This window comes from Anolis carolinensis, unplaced genomic scaffold, assembly GCF_035594765.1.
Source record: "Anolis carolinensis isolate JA03-04 unplaced genomic scaffold, rAnoCar3.1.pri scaffold_13, whole genome shotgun sequence".
Lineage (NCBI taxonomy): Eukaryota > Metazoa > Chordata > Lepidosauria > Squamata > Dactyloidae > Anolis > Anolis carolinensis.
In genome coordinates this window covers 6,028,237-6,045,614 of record NW_026943824.1, presented here as the reverse complement: position 1 = coordinate 6,045,614, position 17,378 = coordinate 6,028,237, and the positions used below count along the sequence as shown (strand labels likewise).

The 17,378-nt window shown below is 36.8% G+C and overlaps 1 protein-coding gene across 1 annotated transcript in view; it reads left to right on the top strand.

The window, feature by feature from the left end:
- Window positions 1-3,497: 3,497 nt before the first annotated feature.
- shmt1 (serine hydroxymethyltransferase 1) overlaps window positions 3,498-17,378 on the top strand; it is a 19,912-nt gene continuing 6,031 nt past the window's right edge. The window contains exons 1-8 of the mRNA XM_003228303.3: window positions 3,498-3,641; window positions 7,501-7,624; window positions 9,142-9,287; window positions 12,076-12,191; window positions 12,330-12,490; window positions 12,574-12,655; window positions 14,392-14,604; window positions 15,668-15,784. Of these exons, the coding sequence (XP_003228351.1) occupies window positions 7,526-7,624; window positions 9,142-9,287; window positions 12,076-12,191; window positions 12,330-12,490; window positions 12,574-12,655; window positions 14,392-14,604; window positions 15,668-15,784 (934 nt within the window). The 5' untranslated portion in view covers window positions 3,498-3,641; window positions 7,501-7,525. The remainder of the gene's footprint in view (window positions 3,642-7,500; window positions 7,625-9,141; window positions 9,288-12,075; window positions 12,192-12,329; window positions 12,491-12,573; window positions 12,656-14,391; window positions 14,605-15,667; window positions 15,785-17,378) is intronic.

Sequence of the window (17,378 nt, the reverse complement as noted above, 5' to 3'; positions counted from 1 at the left end):
GTTGGCAGGAGCTGGGGCTAACAGCAGGCACTCACTCCGCTCCCGGGATTTGAACCTGGGACCTTTTGGTCCGCAAGTTCAGCAGCTCAGCGCTTTAACACACTTTGCCACCAGGGACCCCTGGGAAGTGTTAGCTGGCCCCGATTGTTTGCTGTCTGGAATTCCCCTGTAACCATGCCTTGTAAGCTATGATTCGAACTCAGGAGCAAAGTAACTGGACATTTTCTTTCTTTTCTTTTTTTTTGCTAGAGGTGATCTATGGAAAAAAACAGAACAATCCACGTGACTTATAACTGCTCATAAAAGCATAAAAGCCAAGCAAAGCGACTGGAAATTTTATTTTTTTGCTAGAGGTGATCCATGGAAGAAAAAAAACAGAACAATCCACGTGATTTATAACTGCTCATAAAAGACAGTTAAAGAGAAGTCATAACCTGGCCAAGAGCCAGTGTGCTTTGAGTGTTGAGTCCCAGGTTCGAATCCCCACCAGGTCATGGAAACCCAATGGAGCCCTTGGGCAAGTTACACTTTCTCGGCCCCACAAAATCCCATTATAAAATCATCTTGAATTTGCCATAAGGTTTGTGACAACACTAAGAAGTGTCTCCATTGCCTTTTTTTGCTTGGCTGCTGCTAAAGTGTGGCATTATTTATTTATTATTATTTATTTACAACATTTATATCCCACCTTTCTCATAGTGGCTTACAAATTATATATTATATTATTAGCATAGCACAATATTAGTATTATATATGAGTATATTATTGTATACCACTATACTATAATATTATAAATAATTTTACATAAAATGTATAATATATAATTAATATTGTTATACTGTATTATTATATTGCATCACATTATAATATTATTATCAATATTCTATGTATATGCAATATATTATATTATTGTATATTATATATAATATTACACACACACATATATAATGTAATATAATATTACAGTAGAGTCTCACTTATCCAACACTCACTTATCCAACGTTCTGGATTATCCAACGCACTTTTGTAGTCAATGTTTTCAATACATCATGATATTTTGGTGCTAAATTCGTAAATACAGTAATTACTACATAGCATTACTGCGTATTGAACTACTTTTTCTTTCATATTTGTTGTACAACATGATGTTTTGGAGCTTAATTTGTAAAATCATAACGTAATTTGATGTTTAATAGGCTTTTCCTTAATCTCTCCTTATTATCCAACATATTCGCTTATCCAACATTCTGCCGGCCCGTTTATGTTGGATAAGTGAGACTCTACTGTATTAGCAAAGTATGTTACTGGGGGGATTAAACCTTGAGAAAAAACCCTCAGATTAATTATTATTATTATATTGCATTACATTATAATATTATTATCAATATTATATGTATATACAATATCTTATATTATTTTATATTATTGTATATTATATATAATATTACACACACACACACACACACACATATAATGTAATATAATATTATTAGCAAAGCATATTACTGGGGGATTAAACCTTGAGAAAAAAACCCATCAGATTAATTCAATTAAAAGCATATCTGCAGGGATTGTGCCTGAAGCCGGATTTAGAGGCAAGATTTAGAGGCAAGAATCTTATTTATTTATTTGCAACATTTATATCCTGCCCTTCTCACCCTGAAAAGGACTCAGGGTGGCTTACAAGTTATATGTACATAAAATATATTACATTATTGGCATAGCACAATATAAGCATTATATATTACTACAGTAGAGTCTCACTTATCCACCACTCGCTTATCCAACGTTCTGGATTATCCAACGCATTTTTGTAGTCAATGCTTTCAATATATCGTGATATTTTGGTGCTAAATTCATAAATACAGTAATTACTACATAGCATTACTGTGGATTGAACTACTTTTTCTGCCAAATGTGTTGTCTAACATGATGTTTTGGTGCTTAATTTGTAAAATTATAACTTAATTTGATGTTTAATAGGCTTTTCCTTAATCCCTCCTTATTATCCAACATATTCGCTTATCCAACGTTCTGCTGGCCTGTTTATGTTGGATAAGTGAGACTCTACTGTATATTGTACTATAACATTATATTGTAATATTATTAGTAATATTACAAGTAATATAAATATACAATTATAATACTGTATTATTATATTGTATTACATTATAATATTATTATCAATGTTATATGTACATTCAATATATTATATTATGAGCGTAGCACAATATAAGCATTATATATTACTATATTGTACTACAGTATATTGCAATATTATTACATATAATATTATATACAATTACAACACTGTATTATTATTATATTGTATTACATTATAATATTATTATCAATGTTATATGTACATACAATATATTATATTATTAGCATAGCACAATATAAGCTTTATATGTATAATACTGTATTATTATTATATTGTATTACATTAAAATATTATCAACGTTATATGTACATACAATATATTATATTATTAGCACAGCACAATATAAGCATTATATATTACTATATTGTACTATATTGCAATATTATTAGTAATATTACATATAATATAATATACAATTATAATACTGTATTATTATTATATTGTATAACATTATAATATTATTATCAATGTTATATGTATATACAATATATTATATTATTAGCATAGCACAATATAAGCATTATAAAAAGGTAAAGGTTCCCCTGACGTTATGTCCAGTCAATATATGACTATATTGGACTATATTGCAATATTATTCGTAATATTACATATAATATAATATACAATTATAATACTGTATTATTATTATATTGTATAACATTATAATATTATCAATGTTATATGTACATACAATATATTATATTATTAGCATAGCACAATATAAGCATTATAAAAAGGTAAAGGTTCCCCTGACGTTAAGCCCAGTCAATATATTACTATATTGGACTATATTGCAATATTATTCGTAATATTACATATAATATATTATACAATTATAATACTGTATTATTATTATATTGTATTACATTATAATATTATCAATATTATATGTACATACTATATTGCAATATTATTATATTGTATTACATTATAATATTATTATCCATGTTATATGGATATACAATATATTATTAGTATAGCATAATATTAGTATTATATATTATTGTTATATTGACACAGGAGACATGGAAAATCTTGCAAACTTTGCACTCCAAATTCCCATATACAGTAGCAATGCATCCATTGCTTCTTCTTGCCTAAGGGTGCATCTACATTGCAGGATTGATGCAGTTTGATACCGCTTCTGGCTCAATGCTCTGGGATCCTGGAAATTTTGGCGAATCTAGTTTTAATACTACAACTCCCAGGATCCCAGAGCATTGAGCCAGGGCAAGTTCAGGGAGGATCCAATTGCATCAAAATCAAACCCAGGCATATCAGTGGCGCGCGCTGCTGATTCTCCCCTATGATTGGCTGAGGCTTGCCCGGGCTCGCGAAAGGAGCGCGCTGATTGGCTACGACGCGCCCGGGGGAGAGTCCTGAACGTTCCATTTCCCCTGGCAGCATTTAAGCCCAGTTGCAACGAGGAGGGCTTTTTTTCTTGCTTTCTGTCTTTGCAAACGCTTCGAAGGATCCGGTAAGTCATTCCTTGCTAAGATTCCAACAAAATATGTAGTTCTAGAAGACAAGCAGAATGTGTCAAGGCTTATGAAGAAATATACTTTCAAATTTGCAACAGGAAAACATGAAAGTGGGGAAACAACTCAGTAGAAGAAAGGTTGTCTCTTTGGACTTTATACTCCTGGGAAGATTGATAGCTATGTATGATGGGAGTTGTAGTCCAGCTACCTCTAAAATGTGGAAAGTTTCCCCATTTGTGTCCTGAAATTGTAAGAAAAGTTTTATTCCAAGGAACTGCCAAGTTTGGGCTACTTTGCAGGGTTGTAAGAGGAAACAAATAATAGATGCATTGAAACTCTATGGATTTCCTAGGGCTTATTAAAGCCAATTTTTAACAAGTTGACATAGTTGTCACCCCATAGCAGCTCTGGTCTAAGTGAAACTACAACAAATACTGAACATTTTCTGCAACTTCGTTGTTTAATTCAGTCTAGGTGTACACTCGCTCTGTGCAATAATGTTTTTATTGAGTGTCATAGTTACATTTTTTCTAATTTGGAATGTTTATTATAATGAGCATGTTATCATCATTTTATACTTTTGATATTGAGTATAATATTAATATTAAATATTAAGTTGTGGCATTGAATGTTTGCCGTTTATATGTATGTTAACTGCCCTGAGTCCCTCTGGGATGAGAAAGCAGTCTAGAAATAAAGTTTTATTATTGTTATTAACTTCCTACAGAACCAGGTATTTGTTTGTGGTTTCCGACCCAAGCACTGTCCAGGACTGGCCCTGTTTAGCTTTCAAGATTTCATGCATTTATTATTATTATTATTATTATTATTATTAACTTTTTACAGAACCTGGGTTTTGTTGGTGGTTTCCCACCCAAGCACCGTCCACGACTGGCACTGCTTAGCTTTCAAGATTTCATGCATTTATTATTATTATTAACTTTCTACAGAACCTGGTTTTTGTTGGTGGTTTCCCACCCAAGCACAGCCCAGGACTGGCCCTGCTTAGCTTTCAAGATTTCATGCATTTATTGTTATTATTATTATTATTATTATTATTATTAACTTTCTACAGAACCTGGTTTTTGTTGGTGGTTTCCCACCCAAGCACCGTCCAGGACTGGACCAGTTTAGCTTTGAAGATTTAATGCATCTATTATTATTATTATTATTATTATTATTATTATTATTATCTTTATACAGAACCTGGTTTTTGTTGGTGGTTTCCCACCCAAGCACCGTCCAGGACTGGCCCTGCTTAGCTTTCAAGATTTCATGCATTTATTGTTATTATTATTATTATTATTATTATTATTAACTTTCTATAGAACCTGCTTCTTGTTGGTGGTTTCCCACCCAAGCACCGTCCAGGACTGGACCAGTTTAGCTTTGAAGATTTCATGCATCTATTATTATTATTATTATTATTATTATTATTATTATTATTATTATTATTATTATCTTTATCTTTATACAGAACCTGGTTTTTGTTGGTGGTTTCCCACCCAAGCACCGTCCAGGACTGGACCAGTTTAGCTTTCAAGATTTCATGCATCTATTATTATTATTACAGTAGAGTCTCACTTATCCAACACTCGCTTATCCAACGTTCTGGATTATCCAACGCATTTTTGTAGTCAATGTTTTCAATACATCATGATATTTTGGTGCTAAATTCGTAAATACAGTAATTACTGCATAGCATTACTGCGTATTGAACTACTTTTTCTGTCAAATTTGTAGTTAAACATGATGTTTGGGTGCTTAATTTGTACAATCATAACCTAATTTGATGTGTAATAGGCTTTTCCTTAATCCCTCCTTATTATCCAACATATTCACTTATCCAACGTTCTGCCGGCCCGTTTATGTTGGATAAGTGAGACTCTACTGTATTATTATTATTATTATTATCTTTATACAGAACCTGGTTTTTGTTGGTGGTTTCCCACCCAAGCACCGTCCAGGACTGGCCCTGCTTAGCTTTCAAGATTTCATGCATTTATTATTATTATTATTATTATTATTATTATTATTATTATTATTATTAATGTCTTACAGAACCTGGTACTTGATACATTTCTTCCGGATTAAAATGCATTACAATGATTTCTTTTTCCCTCTACGATTTGCCAAACCAATACTTTCCATTATTTTAGGAATAACAGAAAAATACTTTTTAAAAGGTCTGCAAAATGTATGTATAAGGGGCTTATAAAGAGAGCAAATTAAAAAAAAATATATGTTAGGACATCTACTTACACAACATGGGCTGGGATCTGTCATGTGCTTTGAAGGGCGGCTTGCCAAAAGAAGCATCGCGCATTGACAAAAGCAAGAAAAGGAAAACAGCAAGGGACGTATAGTCTTGCAAAAGCGACAGATCGGGGCCTAGGAACTGTCTAGACATATTGGACTACAAATCCCATTATCCCTTACTTATTGGCTTGGGTGTCTTTGAGAGGGAACACACACATTAATGCCTGGGACAGATGAATCAACTCAAAAACATGGTTAATCAACTCAAGTTGTCCTATCAAGGAAATAATAGAATAAAGAATAAATACCATATATACTCGAGTATAAGCTGACCCGAATATAAGCCGAGGTACCTAATTTTACTACAAAAAAACTGGGAAAACATTGACTCCAATATAAGCCGAGATACCAATAAAATTACATTAATTGAGGCATCAGTAGTTTAAATGTTTTTGAATCTTTACACCAAACTGCAATTTAAGATATGACTGTTCAACTCTGATTAAATCATTATTTTCATCTTCTTCATTGTAAATGTGCTTAGGTATCCTTTTAATAATAATAGAGTGAAATAATAAATGTAATAATAATAATAAATGCAGTAAAATAATAATAAGATCAGAGTGAAATAATAAATGTATTAATAATAAAAATAGAGTAAAATAAATGTAAAAGTAACAACAATAATAGAGTAAAATAATAAATGTAATACAGTAGAGTCTCACTTATCCAACAATACCAATAATAATAGAGAAAAATAATAAATATACCATATATACCTGAGTATAAGCTGACCTGAATATAAGCCCACCAGGACCCTCACCCGAGTTTAAGCCGAGGAGGTTTTTTTTTCAGTCCTAAAAAAAGGGCTGAAAAACTAGGCTTATACTCGAGTATATACAGTATGTGTTGTCGAAGGTTTTCATGGCTGGAATCACTGGGTTGCTGTCAGTTTTCTGGGCCGTTTCAGAAGCATTCTCTCCTGATGTTTCACCCACATCTGTGGCAGGCATCCTCAGGTTGCTGAAGTCTGTTGTAAACTAGGCAAGTGGGGTTTAATACCTGTAAATAAAGAACAGCACTTTGAAAATATTCCAGATAAGAAACAATCAGGGCCAGCTAACACCTCCCAATGAAGGATTCCCCCCAAGGCAGTAAGCAGCCAGGCTTTGAGGCTGCAAGGCTTTTCAAATGCTGATCAAGCTGATTAATTTTATGTGATTTTAATTCTGACATTGCCTTTCTCTCTTCCTCTGATGCTGAAATGTCCTGGTTGTCGTCATACAATGTTTCCAAATGGACTTTAGCAATGCAATGCTTGCCTAATTTGTTAACGATTAATTGGGGGGCGTTTTTCCCCTCTCCCCGCATTTTTCAGGCTGCAATTTTGGCCTCTTTCCCGCCCGCGATGCTGATGGAAGCCAACAGATGCAAACCCGTCTCGGGTTGCGTTGCCAGTCTTGATCCTTTTTTTGGAGACTACACCTCCCAGAATCCCCATGAATTCTACATACACTATGCTAAGAAGAGACTTTCGGCCACTTTTTGAAAATTTGGAATCCTTTGGTAATTCTTTCTTTCCCTTTCCCTTCTCAGAGTCCTGCCATTCCCAATATCTGCTATGGATCAGTGCAACGATCGAGGGGAGCCCATCCCAAAAGAAGTCTGGGCCTCGCATAACAAGATGGTGATGCAGCCGCTCGACTCCAACGACCCTGAAGTGAGTGACATGTCCATTTCCAACTTTCCCGTCACCCTAATGTGGGACCCAGGTTGGTCCAAATGGCTTTACCAGGGATGGAATAATAGAATCCTAGAGTTGGAAGAGAGCCCCAAAGGCCATCCAGTCTAACCCTCTTTGGCTATAAAGGAAGATAGAATAATAATAATAATAATAATAATAATAATAATAATAATAATAATAATAATTAGACTCATAAAGTTGGAGGGGACTCCAAGAGCCATCCAGTCCACCCCTTCTTCTATAAAGGAAGACACAATCAAAGCCCTCCAGACAGACAGCCATCCAACCTCATAGAATAATAATAATTCTAAATAATAATAATAATAATAATAATAATAATAATAATAATAATAATAATAATAATAATAGACTCCTAGAGTTGGAAGGAACCTCAAGGGCCATCCGGTCCAACCCCCTTCTGCTATAAAGGAAGATTTATTATTATTATTATTATTATTATTATTACTACTACTACTACTACTGTTATGATTAGATTCATAGTTGGAAGGGACCCCAAGGGCCATCCAGTCCAACCCTCTTGGGCTATAAAGGAAGATATATTATTATTATTATTATTATTATTACTACTGTTATGATTAGATTCATAGTTGGGACCCCAAGGGCCATCCAGTCCAGCCCTCTTGGGCTATAAAGGAAGATATATTATTATTATTATTACTACTACTACTACTACTACTACTACTGTTATGATTAGATTCATAGTTGGAAGGGACCCCAAGGGCCATCCAGTCCAACCCCCTTCTGCTATAAAGGAAGATATATTATTATTATTATTATTACTACTACTACTACTACGATTAGACTCATAGTTGGAAGGGACCCCAAGGATCATCCAGTCCAACCCTCTTGGGCTATATAGGAAGATAGATGATGATGATGATGATGATGATGATGATGATGGGACTCCTAGAATTGGAAGGGACCCCAAAGGAAGAAATAATAATAATAATAATAATAATAATAATAATAATAATAATAGACTCCTAGAGTTGGAAGGGACTCCTAGGACCATCCAGTCCATCCCTTCTGCCATAAAGGAAAACACAATCAAAGTCCTCCCAACAGAAGACCATTCAGCTATTGCTTTAAAAATTCCAGAGGAGAATGCATCATCATCATTATAAAAGATGATGATAGACTCCTAGAATTGGTAGAGACCCCTAAATGCCATCCAGTCCAACCCTGTTCTGCCCTGATATTGTGGTCTAGCATAATATCCCAGAGCAGAAGAGAGTAAGGCTATGACTTCTTTCGCTCCGGACATTACATTCCTATTGATGCAGCCTAGAATCGCATTGGCCTTTTCCGCTGCTGCATCACACTCTTGGCTCATATTCCACCTGGAATATTTTGCATGGCTGGTTTCCAAATCAGGTATCACCCATCGTATATCTGCATTTTGGGCTACCATACATCTCTTCCTTGGTCAAGTTCCTTTTGTTGCCCTTGGCTGAGCTTCCTCTTGCTTCCAGGTCTTTGACATCATCAAGAAGGAGAAGCGCCGGCAGAGGACGGGCTTGGAGCTCATCGCGTCGGAAAATTTTGCCAGCCGCGCCGTTTTGGAGGCCCTGGGCTCCTGCCTCAACAACAAATATTCGGAGGGTTATCCGGGGCAAAGGTGGGCAGAGGACGTGGGTCACACACACAAACACAAGCCGCATTGACTCAGATCTCATGCGCCATCTAATCGCAGGCGCACTTACATTTCCAAAAAAAAAAGTATTTGCTGCCAAATGTAATGCGCAGTGGTCAAAAGTGCCCTCTTTGTCAAATGCAAATGTTCACAGAATAATGAGATACAGATATTTGCAAAAAAAATAATAAAATATAATGAAATGCAGACATTTGCAAAAAATCATGAAATGCAAACATTTGCAAAATCATGAAATACAAATGTTTGCAAAATCATGAAATACAAATGTGTGCAAAATCCTAAAATGCAAATCGTATTCAAAATCATGAAATACAAATTGTTTGCAAAATCCTAAAAAGGAAATCGTATTCAAAATCATGAAATACAAATTGTTTGCAAAATCATGAACTAAAAATGTTTGCAAAATCCTAAAATGCAAATCGTATTCAAAAACATGAAATACAAATTGTTTGCAAAATCATGAACTAAAAATGTTTGCAAAATCCTAAAATGCAAATCGTATTCAAAATCATGAAATACAAATTGTTTGCAAAATCATGAACTAAAAATGTTTGCAAAATCCTAAAATGCAAATCGTATTCAAAATCATGAAATACAAATTGTTTGCAAAATCATGAAATACAAATTGTTTGCAAAATCCTAAAATGCAAATCGTATTCAAAATCATGAAATACAAATTGTTTGCAAAATCATGAACTAAAAATGTTTGCAAAATCCTAAAATGCAAATCGTATTCAAAAACATGAAATACAAATTGTTTGCAAAATCATGAACTAAAAATGTTTGCAAAATCCTAAAATGCAAATCGTATTCGAAATCATGAAATACAAATTGTTTGCAAAATCATGAACTAAAAATGTTTGCAAAATCCTAAAATGCAAATCGTATTCAAAATCATGAAATACAAATTGTTTGCAAAATCATCAACTAAAAATGTTTGCAAAATCCTAAAATGCAAATCGTATTCAAAATCATGAAATACAAATTGTTTGCAAAATCATGAAATACAAATTGTTTGCAAAATCCTAAAATGCAAATCGTATTCAAAATCATGAAATACAAATTGTTTGCAAAATCATGAACTAAAAATGTTTGCAAAATCCTAAAATGCAAATCGTATTCAAAAACATGAAATACAAATTGTTTGCAAAATCATGAACTAAAAATGTTTGCAAAATCCTAAAATGCAAATCGTATTCGAAATCATGAAATACAAATTGTTTGCAAAATCATGAACTAAAAATGTTTGCAAAATCCTAAAATGCAAATCGTATTCAAAATCATGAAATACAAATTGTTTGCAAAATCATCAACTAAAAATGTTTGCAAAATCCTAAAATGCAAATCGTATTCAAAATCATGAAATACAAATTGTTTGCAAAATCATGAACTAAAAATGTTTGCAAAATCCTAAAATGCAAATCGTATTCGGAAACATGAAATACAAATTGTTTGCAAAATCATGAACTAAAAATGTTTGCAAAATCCTAAAATGCAAATCGTATTCGAAAACATGAAATACAAATTGTTTGCAAAATCATGAACTAAAAATGTTTGCAAAATCCTAAAATGCAAATCGTATTCAAAAACATGAAATACAAATTGTTTGCAAAATAATGAACTAAAAATGTTTGCAAAATCCTAAAATACAAATGTTTGCAAAACTACACATCCCAGGACTGCATAGCACTGAGCCGTGGCCATTAAATTAGAGACGACGTCCTTTGAAGAGGAGCTTCTGAAGCAGATTCCCCATTTTGCTTGGGCTCAGCACTAAGATTGTGATATTACAGTAGAGTTTCACTTATCCAACATAAACGGGCCGGTAGGACGTTGGATAAGCGAATATGTTGGATAATAAGGAGGGATTAAGGAAAAGCCTATTACATATCAAAGTAGGTTATGATTTTACAAATTAAGCACCAAAACATCATGTTATACAATAAATTTGACAGAAAAAGTAGTTCAATATGCAGTAATGTTATGTTGTAATTACTGTATTTACGAATTTAGCACCAAAATATCACGATGTATTGAAAACAATGACTACAAAAATGTGTTGGATAATCCGGAATGTTGGATAAGTGAGACTCTACTGTAGCAACATTTTTGAATCTGAAGGGAATAGACCTGAGATTAGGGTGGCACTCTTATCTCTGGTATGAAAAAAAAAGATAGAAAATAATTTCGTTTTATAAGGTCCTCGGTTCTTAAGATATGGGAGAAATATAAAAAAAGTATACGAAAAAACACCATTATGGATATCACCATTAGAGGCCTCCCAAAGAAGAAGAATAGGGTGGGGAAATTGGCTCAAATATAAAGATCTATTAATAATAAAAAATGGTAAAAAATCAAAACATCCGGGCGTCTCCTGGGCAACGTCCTTGCAGACGGCCAATTCTCTCACTCCAGAAGCAACTCCGGTTGCTCCTGACATGAATAATAATAATAATAATAATAATAATAATAATAATAAATAATAAATAATAATAATAAATGGAAATTGGGCACTAAAAACACAACAGGAAATGAATAAATTAGATAAAAATATTTCCATTCAATATTATCGCATAAGGAGGGGTAGTGGGCTCGGCACTAAGATTATGATATGCAAATCTAATGCGCACCCTGATTTTGCCGAGGGAATTTTGCCAAAAAAGGTGAGCATTAGACTCGAGTCAATAGGGTATATAACCCATGCCCTCCAATTCTATGTGCTCAAGTGTAACTAATGCCTTCTCCTTGGCAGATATTATGGTGGGACGGAGTTTGTGGACGAACTGGAGCGGCTGTGCCAGAAGCGGGCCCTTGAGGCCTATGGGCTGGACCCCCAGAAGTGGGGCGTCAATGTCCAGCCATATTCAGGTATTGTCATAACCTTTACTTGGACATTGAGACATCGATGCAAAACTGCCAGATCATTGTCCACTCATTGTGTCAAGAACATTTCTTTGAATAATTTGGTCTCGGAATCATTCCCAACTCTCACCTTTTCTCTTTCAGGGTCTCCGGCAAACTTTGCCGTTTACACGGCTCTGGTCGAGCCCCACGGGAGGATCATGGGCTTGGATTTACCGGACGGGGGTCACTTGACCCATGGCTTCATGACGGACAAGAAGAAGATTTCGGCCACCTCCATCTTCTTCGAGTCCATGCCTTACAAGGTGAGTGGTCTTTTTTCCATTTCCATCTTCTTCCTGGCATCTTCTCCCATTAAGCTCTTTCCTTGGGTTTCTTCCTCCTTCAGGTCAACCCCGAGACGGGATACATAGACTATGACCGTTTGGAGGAAAACGCTCGCTTGTTCCACCCGAAACTCATCATTGCAGGTAATAAACCGAGAAACAGACAAGTGGGAACCATTTCCCCAAATCCTCACAGCTTGGAAACATTTCTTTTTTGGTGGAGGACTACTTGTTTATGCACTTTATTAAAGCTTTGGATATTGTGTTTTATATGCCCAACCCCTTTTATCTCCAGTGGTTGATGCTGTATTATTACTCATTTGTTCTGATTTTATGTGTTTTATTGTATTTTTAAAAATGTTTAAATTGTTTATTTTATTTGATTTATGTTATTGCTGTTTTGTTTTGATACTCATTGTAATTGTTTTATTTTGTTTTGTTTTGGGCATCGCCCCATGTTAGCCGCCCCAAGTCCCTTCGGGGAGATGGTGGCGGGGTAGAAAAATAAAGTATTATTATTATTATTGTATGACATAGCAAACAAGATAGATATGCTGGATTTCGTATCACAAAATAACAAGTCCATCACTTCCCAAGTGTCTAGGACTTATTATTATTATTATTATTTTATTGTATGACACAGCAAACAAGATAGATATGCTGGATTTCATACCACAAAATCACAAGTAGAACACTTCCCAAGTGTCTAGGACTGTGTGATGTATTTTCGGATGATGCGCACAAATCCCAGTCGGGTGGCCTTTTGCAGTTGGCAGATCGTGATTTTGTCAATGTCTATTGTTTCCAAATTCCGGCTGAGATCTTTTGGCACGGCACCCAATATGCCCATCACCACCGGGACCACCTGCCCTGGTTTCTGCCAGAGTCTTTGAAGTTCAATCTTGAGGTCCTGATAGCGGCTGAATTTTTCCTGTTGTTTTTCGTCAATGCGACTGTCACCTGGGATGGCAACATCAATGATCCAAACCTTTTTCTTTTACACAACTGTGATGTCTGGTGTGTTGTGTTCCAGAACTTTGTCAGTCTGGATTCGGAAGTCCCACAGTATCTTTGCGTGCTCATTTCTCAATACTTTTGCAGGTTTGTGATCCCACCAGTTCTTTACTGCTGGGAGGTGGGACTTGAGGCATAAGTTCCAATGGATCATTTGGGCCACATAGTTGTGCCTCTGTTTGTAGTCTGTCTGTGCGATTTTCTTACAGCAGCTGAGAATGTGATCCATGGTTTTGTCGGTTTCCTTGCACAGTCTGCATTTTGGGTCAACAGCTGATTTTTCGATCTTGGGCTGAATTGCCTTTGTTCTGATGTCTTGCTCCTGGGCTGCAAGGATCAGGCCTTCTGTCTCCTTCTTCAGGGTCCCATTTGTGAGCCAGAGCCAGGTCTTCTATTATTATTATTATTGTTGTTGTTGTTGTTGTTGTTGTTGTTGTTATTATTATTATTGCCTTTGTTCTGATGTCTTGCTCCTGGGCTGCAAGGATCAGGCCTTCTGCCTCCTTCTTCAGGGTCCCATTCGTGAGCCAGAGCCAGGTCTTCTATTATTATTGTTGTTGTTGTTGTTGTTGTTGTTGTTGTTATTATTATTGCCTTTGTTCTGATGTCTTGCTCCTGGGCTGCAAGGATCAGGCCTTCTGCCTCCTTCTTCAGGGTCCCATTCGTGAGCCAGAGCCAGGTCTTCTCCTTATCAGCTTTTCCTTCAATTTTGTCAAGGAACTTTCCATTCAATGTTTTGTTGTGCCAGCTGTCAGCTCTAGTTTGTAGTGCGGTTTTCTTGTACTGGTTTTTTGTCTGCTGTGATTATTATTATTATTATTATTATTATTATTATTATTATGTCTGATTTCTTCTTCCTTCCTTAGGGGTCAGCTGCTACTCACGGAACCTGGACTATGCCCGCATGCGGAAGATCGCAGATGAGAACAGCGCCTACTTGATGGCCGACATGGCCCATATCAGCGGCCTGGTGGCGGCCGGCGTGGTGCCCTCGCCCTTTGTCCACTGCGATGTGGTCTCTACCACGACCCACAAGACCCTGCGTGGATGCCGGGCCGGGATGATCTTCTACCGGAAAGGTGAGTAGGTGGTGAAAATGCCAAAGGAAGAACATCAATAGTGAAGGGACCATAAGACAGAAAAACAGTAAACTATTGCCTATGTAGCTTTTCCTCTACATATGCCCCTCCCTTCCTGGGAGCTGGTGCCTTTCTCCAGAATGTTCCAAGACCAAAAGTTAGCTTGAAACCAACAAGTGAGGTCACAGGTATCATTTATGCTAAGTAGGTTTGGAAGGTGAGGAAGACCCTCAGCCATTGGTCAATTTTAGATAAGCCAAGATATAAATTCTTTGTTTGCTATGCACATGTTGCGACGGCCATTTGCATGGTACGGGACCCACTAAAGTGGGTGCCTACGGCTGTTTGCCTTATCATCAGCTGTGATAACAATAAAAGGCTTGTTTTATTGCTCTCCTGGAATTCTTTACTTTCCCTCCAGGCTAGTCTCCAACAATGGGACCAAAGGCAGGTGGTTGCGGTCTAAGGAAGATTTATATTATTACACTATATAACACGATTTTGGTTCCTGGGTTCCTAATTGGTTCTGTCATAAAAACTCGGAAAAAAAGTTTATTAAACAACAAAAACTAAGGCGTTGCAAGACAACCTCCCTATTTTCAGATCTAATGTTGAATGTTTTTATGTTGAATGTTTTTATATTGTGGAATGATATTTTAAATTGTAAGTCGCTCAGAGCACTCTGGTGGAGAGCGACTAATTCAGAAATAAAGTGAAGTTTTTAATTCTGTGTTTTTAGTAAGTGTTTCATTCTTCTGGTCAATGTTTAAATATTATAACTGGTGCATGTTATTGTTTATTGATGTATTCTACATTGTTATTGTTTTGTATTTGATATTTCTGTGAGCCACCCCGAGTCCCCTTCGGGAGAGATGGTGGCGGGATACAAACTTATTTATTTATTTATTTATTTACAGTATTTATTTATTTACAGTAAATATATATTATATTTATATATAAACTTATATCATTATTATTATTACTATTATTATCTTGTCGCAGATTTCTATGGGGCGGATCAGACATCAGTACCAATATATCCAGACCTCTCTTTGTCTTTCAGGAGCCCGCAGCGTGGACCCGAAAACGGGAAAGGAAATCCTATACAATTTGGAAAGCCTCATCAACCAAGCTGTGTTTCCAGGTTTACAAGGCGGGCCCCATAACCATGCCATTGCAGGTAAGTTGGTGCAGGCATTATCTATATATGCGTGTTTCAGCGTTGGTCTGGGATGAGCATGGTTGGAATCCTGGCTCAGAGTCATGGGAGCTGTAGTTTTGCAAGTCTTTGCAATTTGCATGCAGTTTAGTAGTTAGGTGATCCCTCGTAGTTCGAGGATGATTGTCTTCCATTTCTGTTGTCTTGGGGATGGATCTGTAGATGGCTGAAGAGACCTATTCTTGATCTGCATGTTCTCCCGCAGTGAGGACATCGGTTTTCAGATGGAAGGCGGTCCTGGTCTTGGCTTGATGGGCCTTTCTCTTGGCACGTTTCCCCTTAAGCCCTCCATTCGTGCCTCTTTGAACTCCGCAGCACTGCTGGTCACAGCTGACCTCCAATTAGAGCGCTTCCCAGTTCTCAGTGTCTATGCCACAAGTTCTAAGGTTGGCTTTAAGCCCATCTTTAAATTTCTTTTCCTGCCCACCAACATTACGTTTCCCGTTCTTGAGTTCGGAGTAGAGCAACTGCTTTGGGAAACGGTGATCAGGCATTCGGACAACGTGGCCAGTCCAGCGGAGTTGATGCTGTAGGAGCATGGCTTCAGTGCTGGTGGTCTTTGCTTCCTCAAGCACGTTGACATTTGTCCGCCTGTCTTCCCAAGAAATTTGCAGAATTTTTCTGAGGCAACGCTGATGGAAACGCTCCAGGAGTTGAGTGTGATGTCTGTAGACAGTCCACGTTTCGCAGGCGTAGAGCAGGGTTGGAAGGACAAGCTTTGTAAACAAGCACCTTGGTATCTCTACGGATGTCCCGATCGTCAAACACTCTCTGTTTCATTCGGAAAAATGCTGCACTCGCAGAGCTCAGGCGATGTTGTATTTCAGTGTCGTCTGTAGACTGTCCACGTTTCACAGGCGTAGAGCAGTGTTGGGAGGGGAATGGCTTTGTAAACAAGCACCTTGGTTTCTCTACGGATGTCCCGATCGTCAAACACTCTCTGCTTCATTCTGAAAAATGCTGCACTCGCAGAGCTCAGGCAGTGTTGTATTTCAGTGTCGTCTGTAGACTGTCCACGTTTCGTAGGCGTAGAGCAGTGTTGGGAGGGGAATGGCTTTGTAAACAAGCACCTTGGTTTCTCTACGGATGTCCCGGTCATCAAACACTCTCTGCTTCATTCTGAAAAATGCTGCACTCGCAGAGCTCAGGCGGTGTTGTATTTCAGTGTCATCTGTAGACTGTCCGCGTTTCGCAGGTGTAGAGCAGGGTTGGGAGGGGAATGTCTTTGTAAACAGGCACCTTGGTATCTCTACGGATGTCCCAGTCATCAAACACTCTCTGCTTCATAAGGAAAAACGCTGCACTCGCAGAGCTCAGGCGGTGTTGTATTTCAGTGTCAATGTTGACTTTTGTGGAGAGGTGGCTGCCAAGGTAGCGGAAATGGTTGACATTTTCTAATGTGACACCGTTAAGCTGTATTTCTGGCTTTGCAGAGGGATTGGCTGGTGCCTGTTGGAAGAGCACTTTGGTTTTCTTGATGTTCAATGAGAGGCCGAGCTTCTCGTATGCTTCTGCGAAGGTGTTTAGAGTGGCTTGTAGGTCTTCTTCTGAGTGC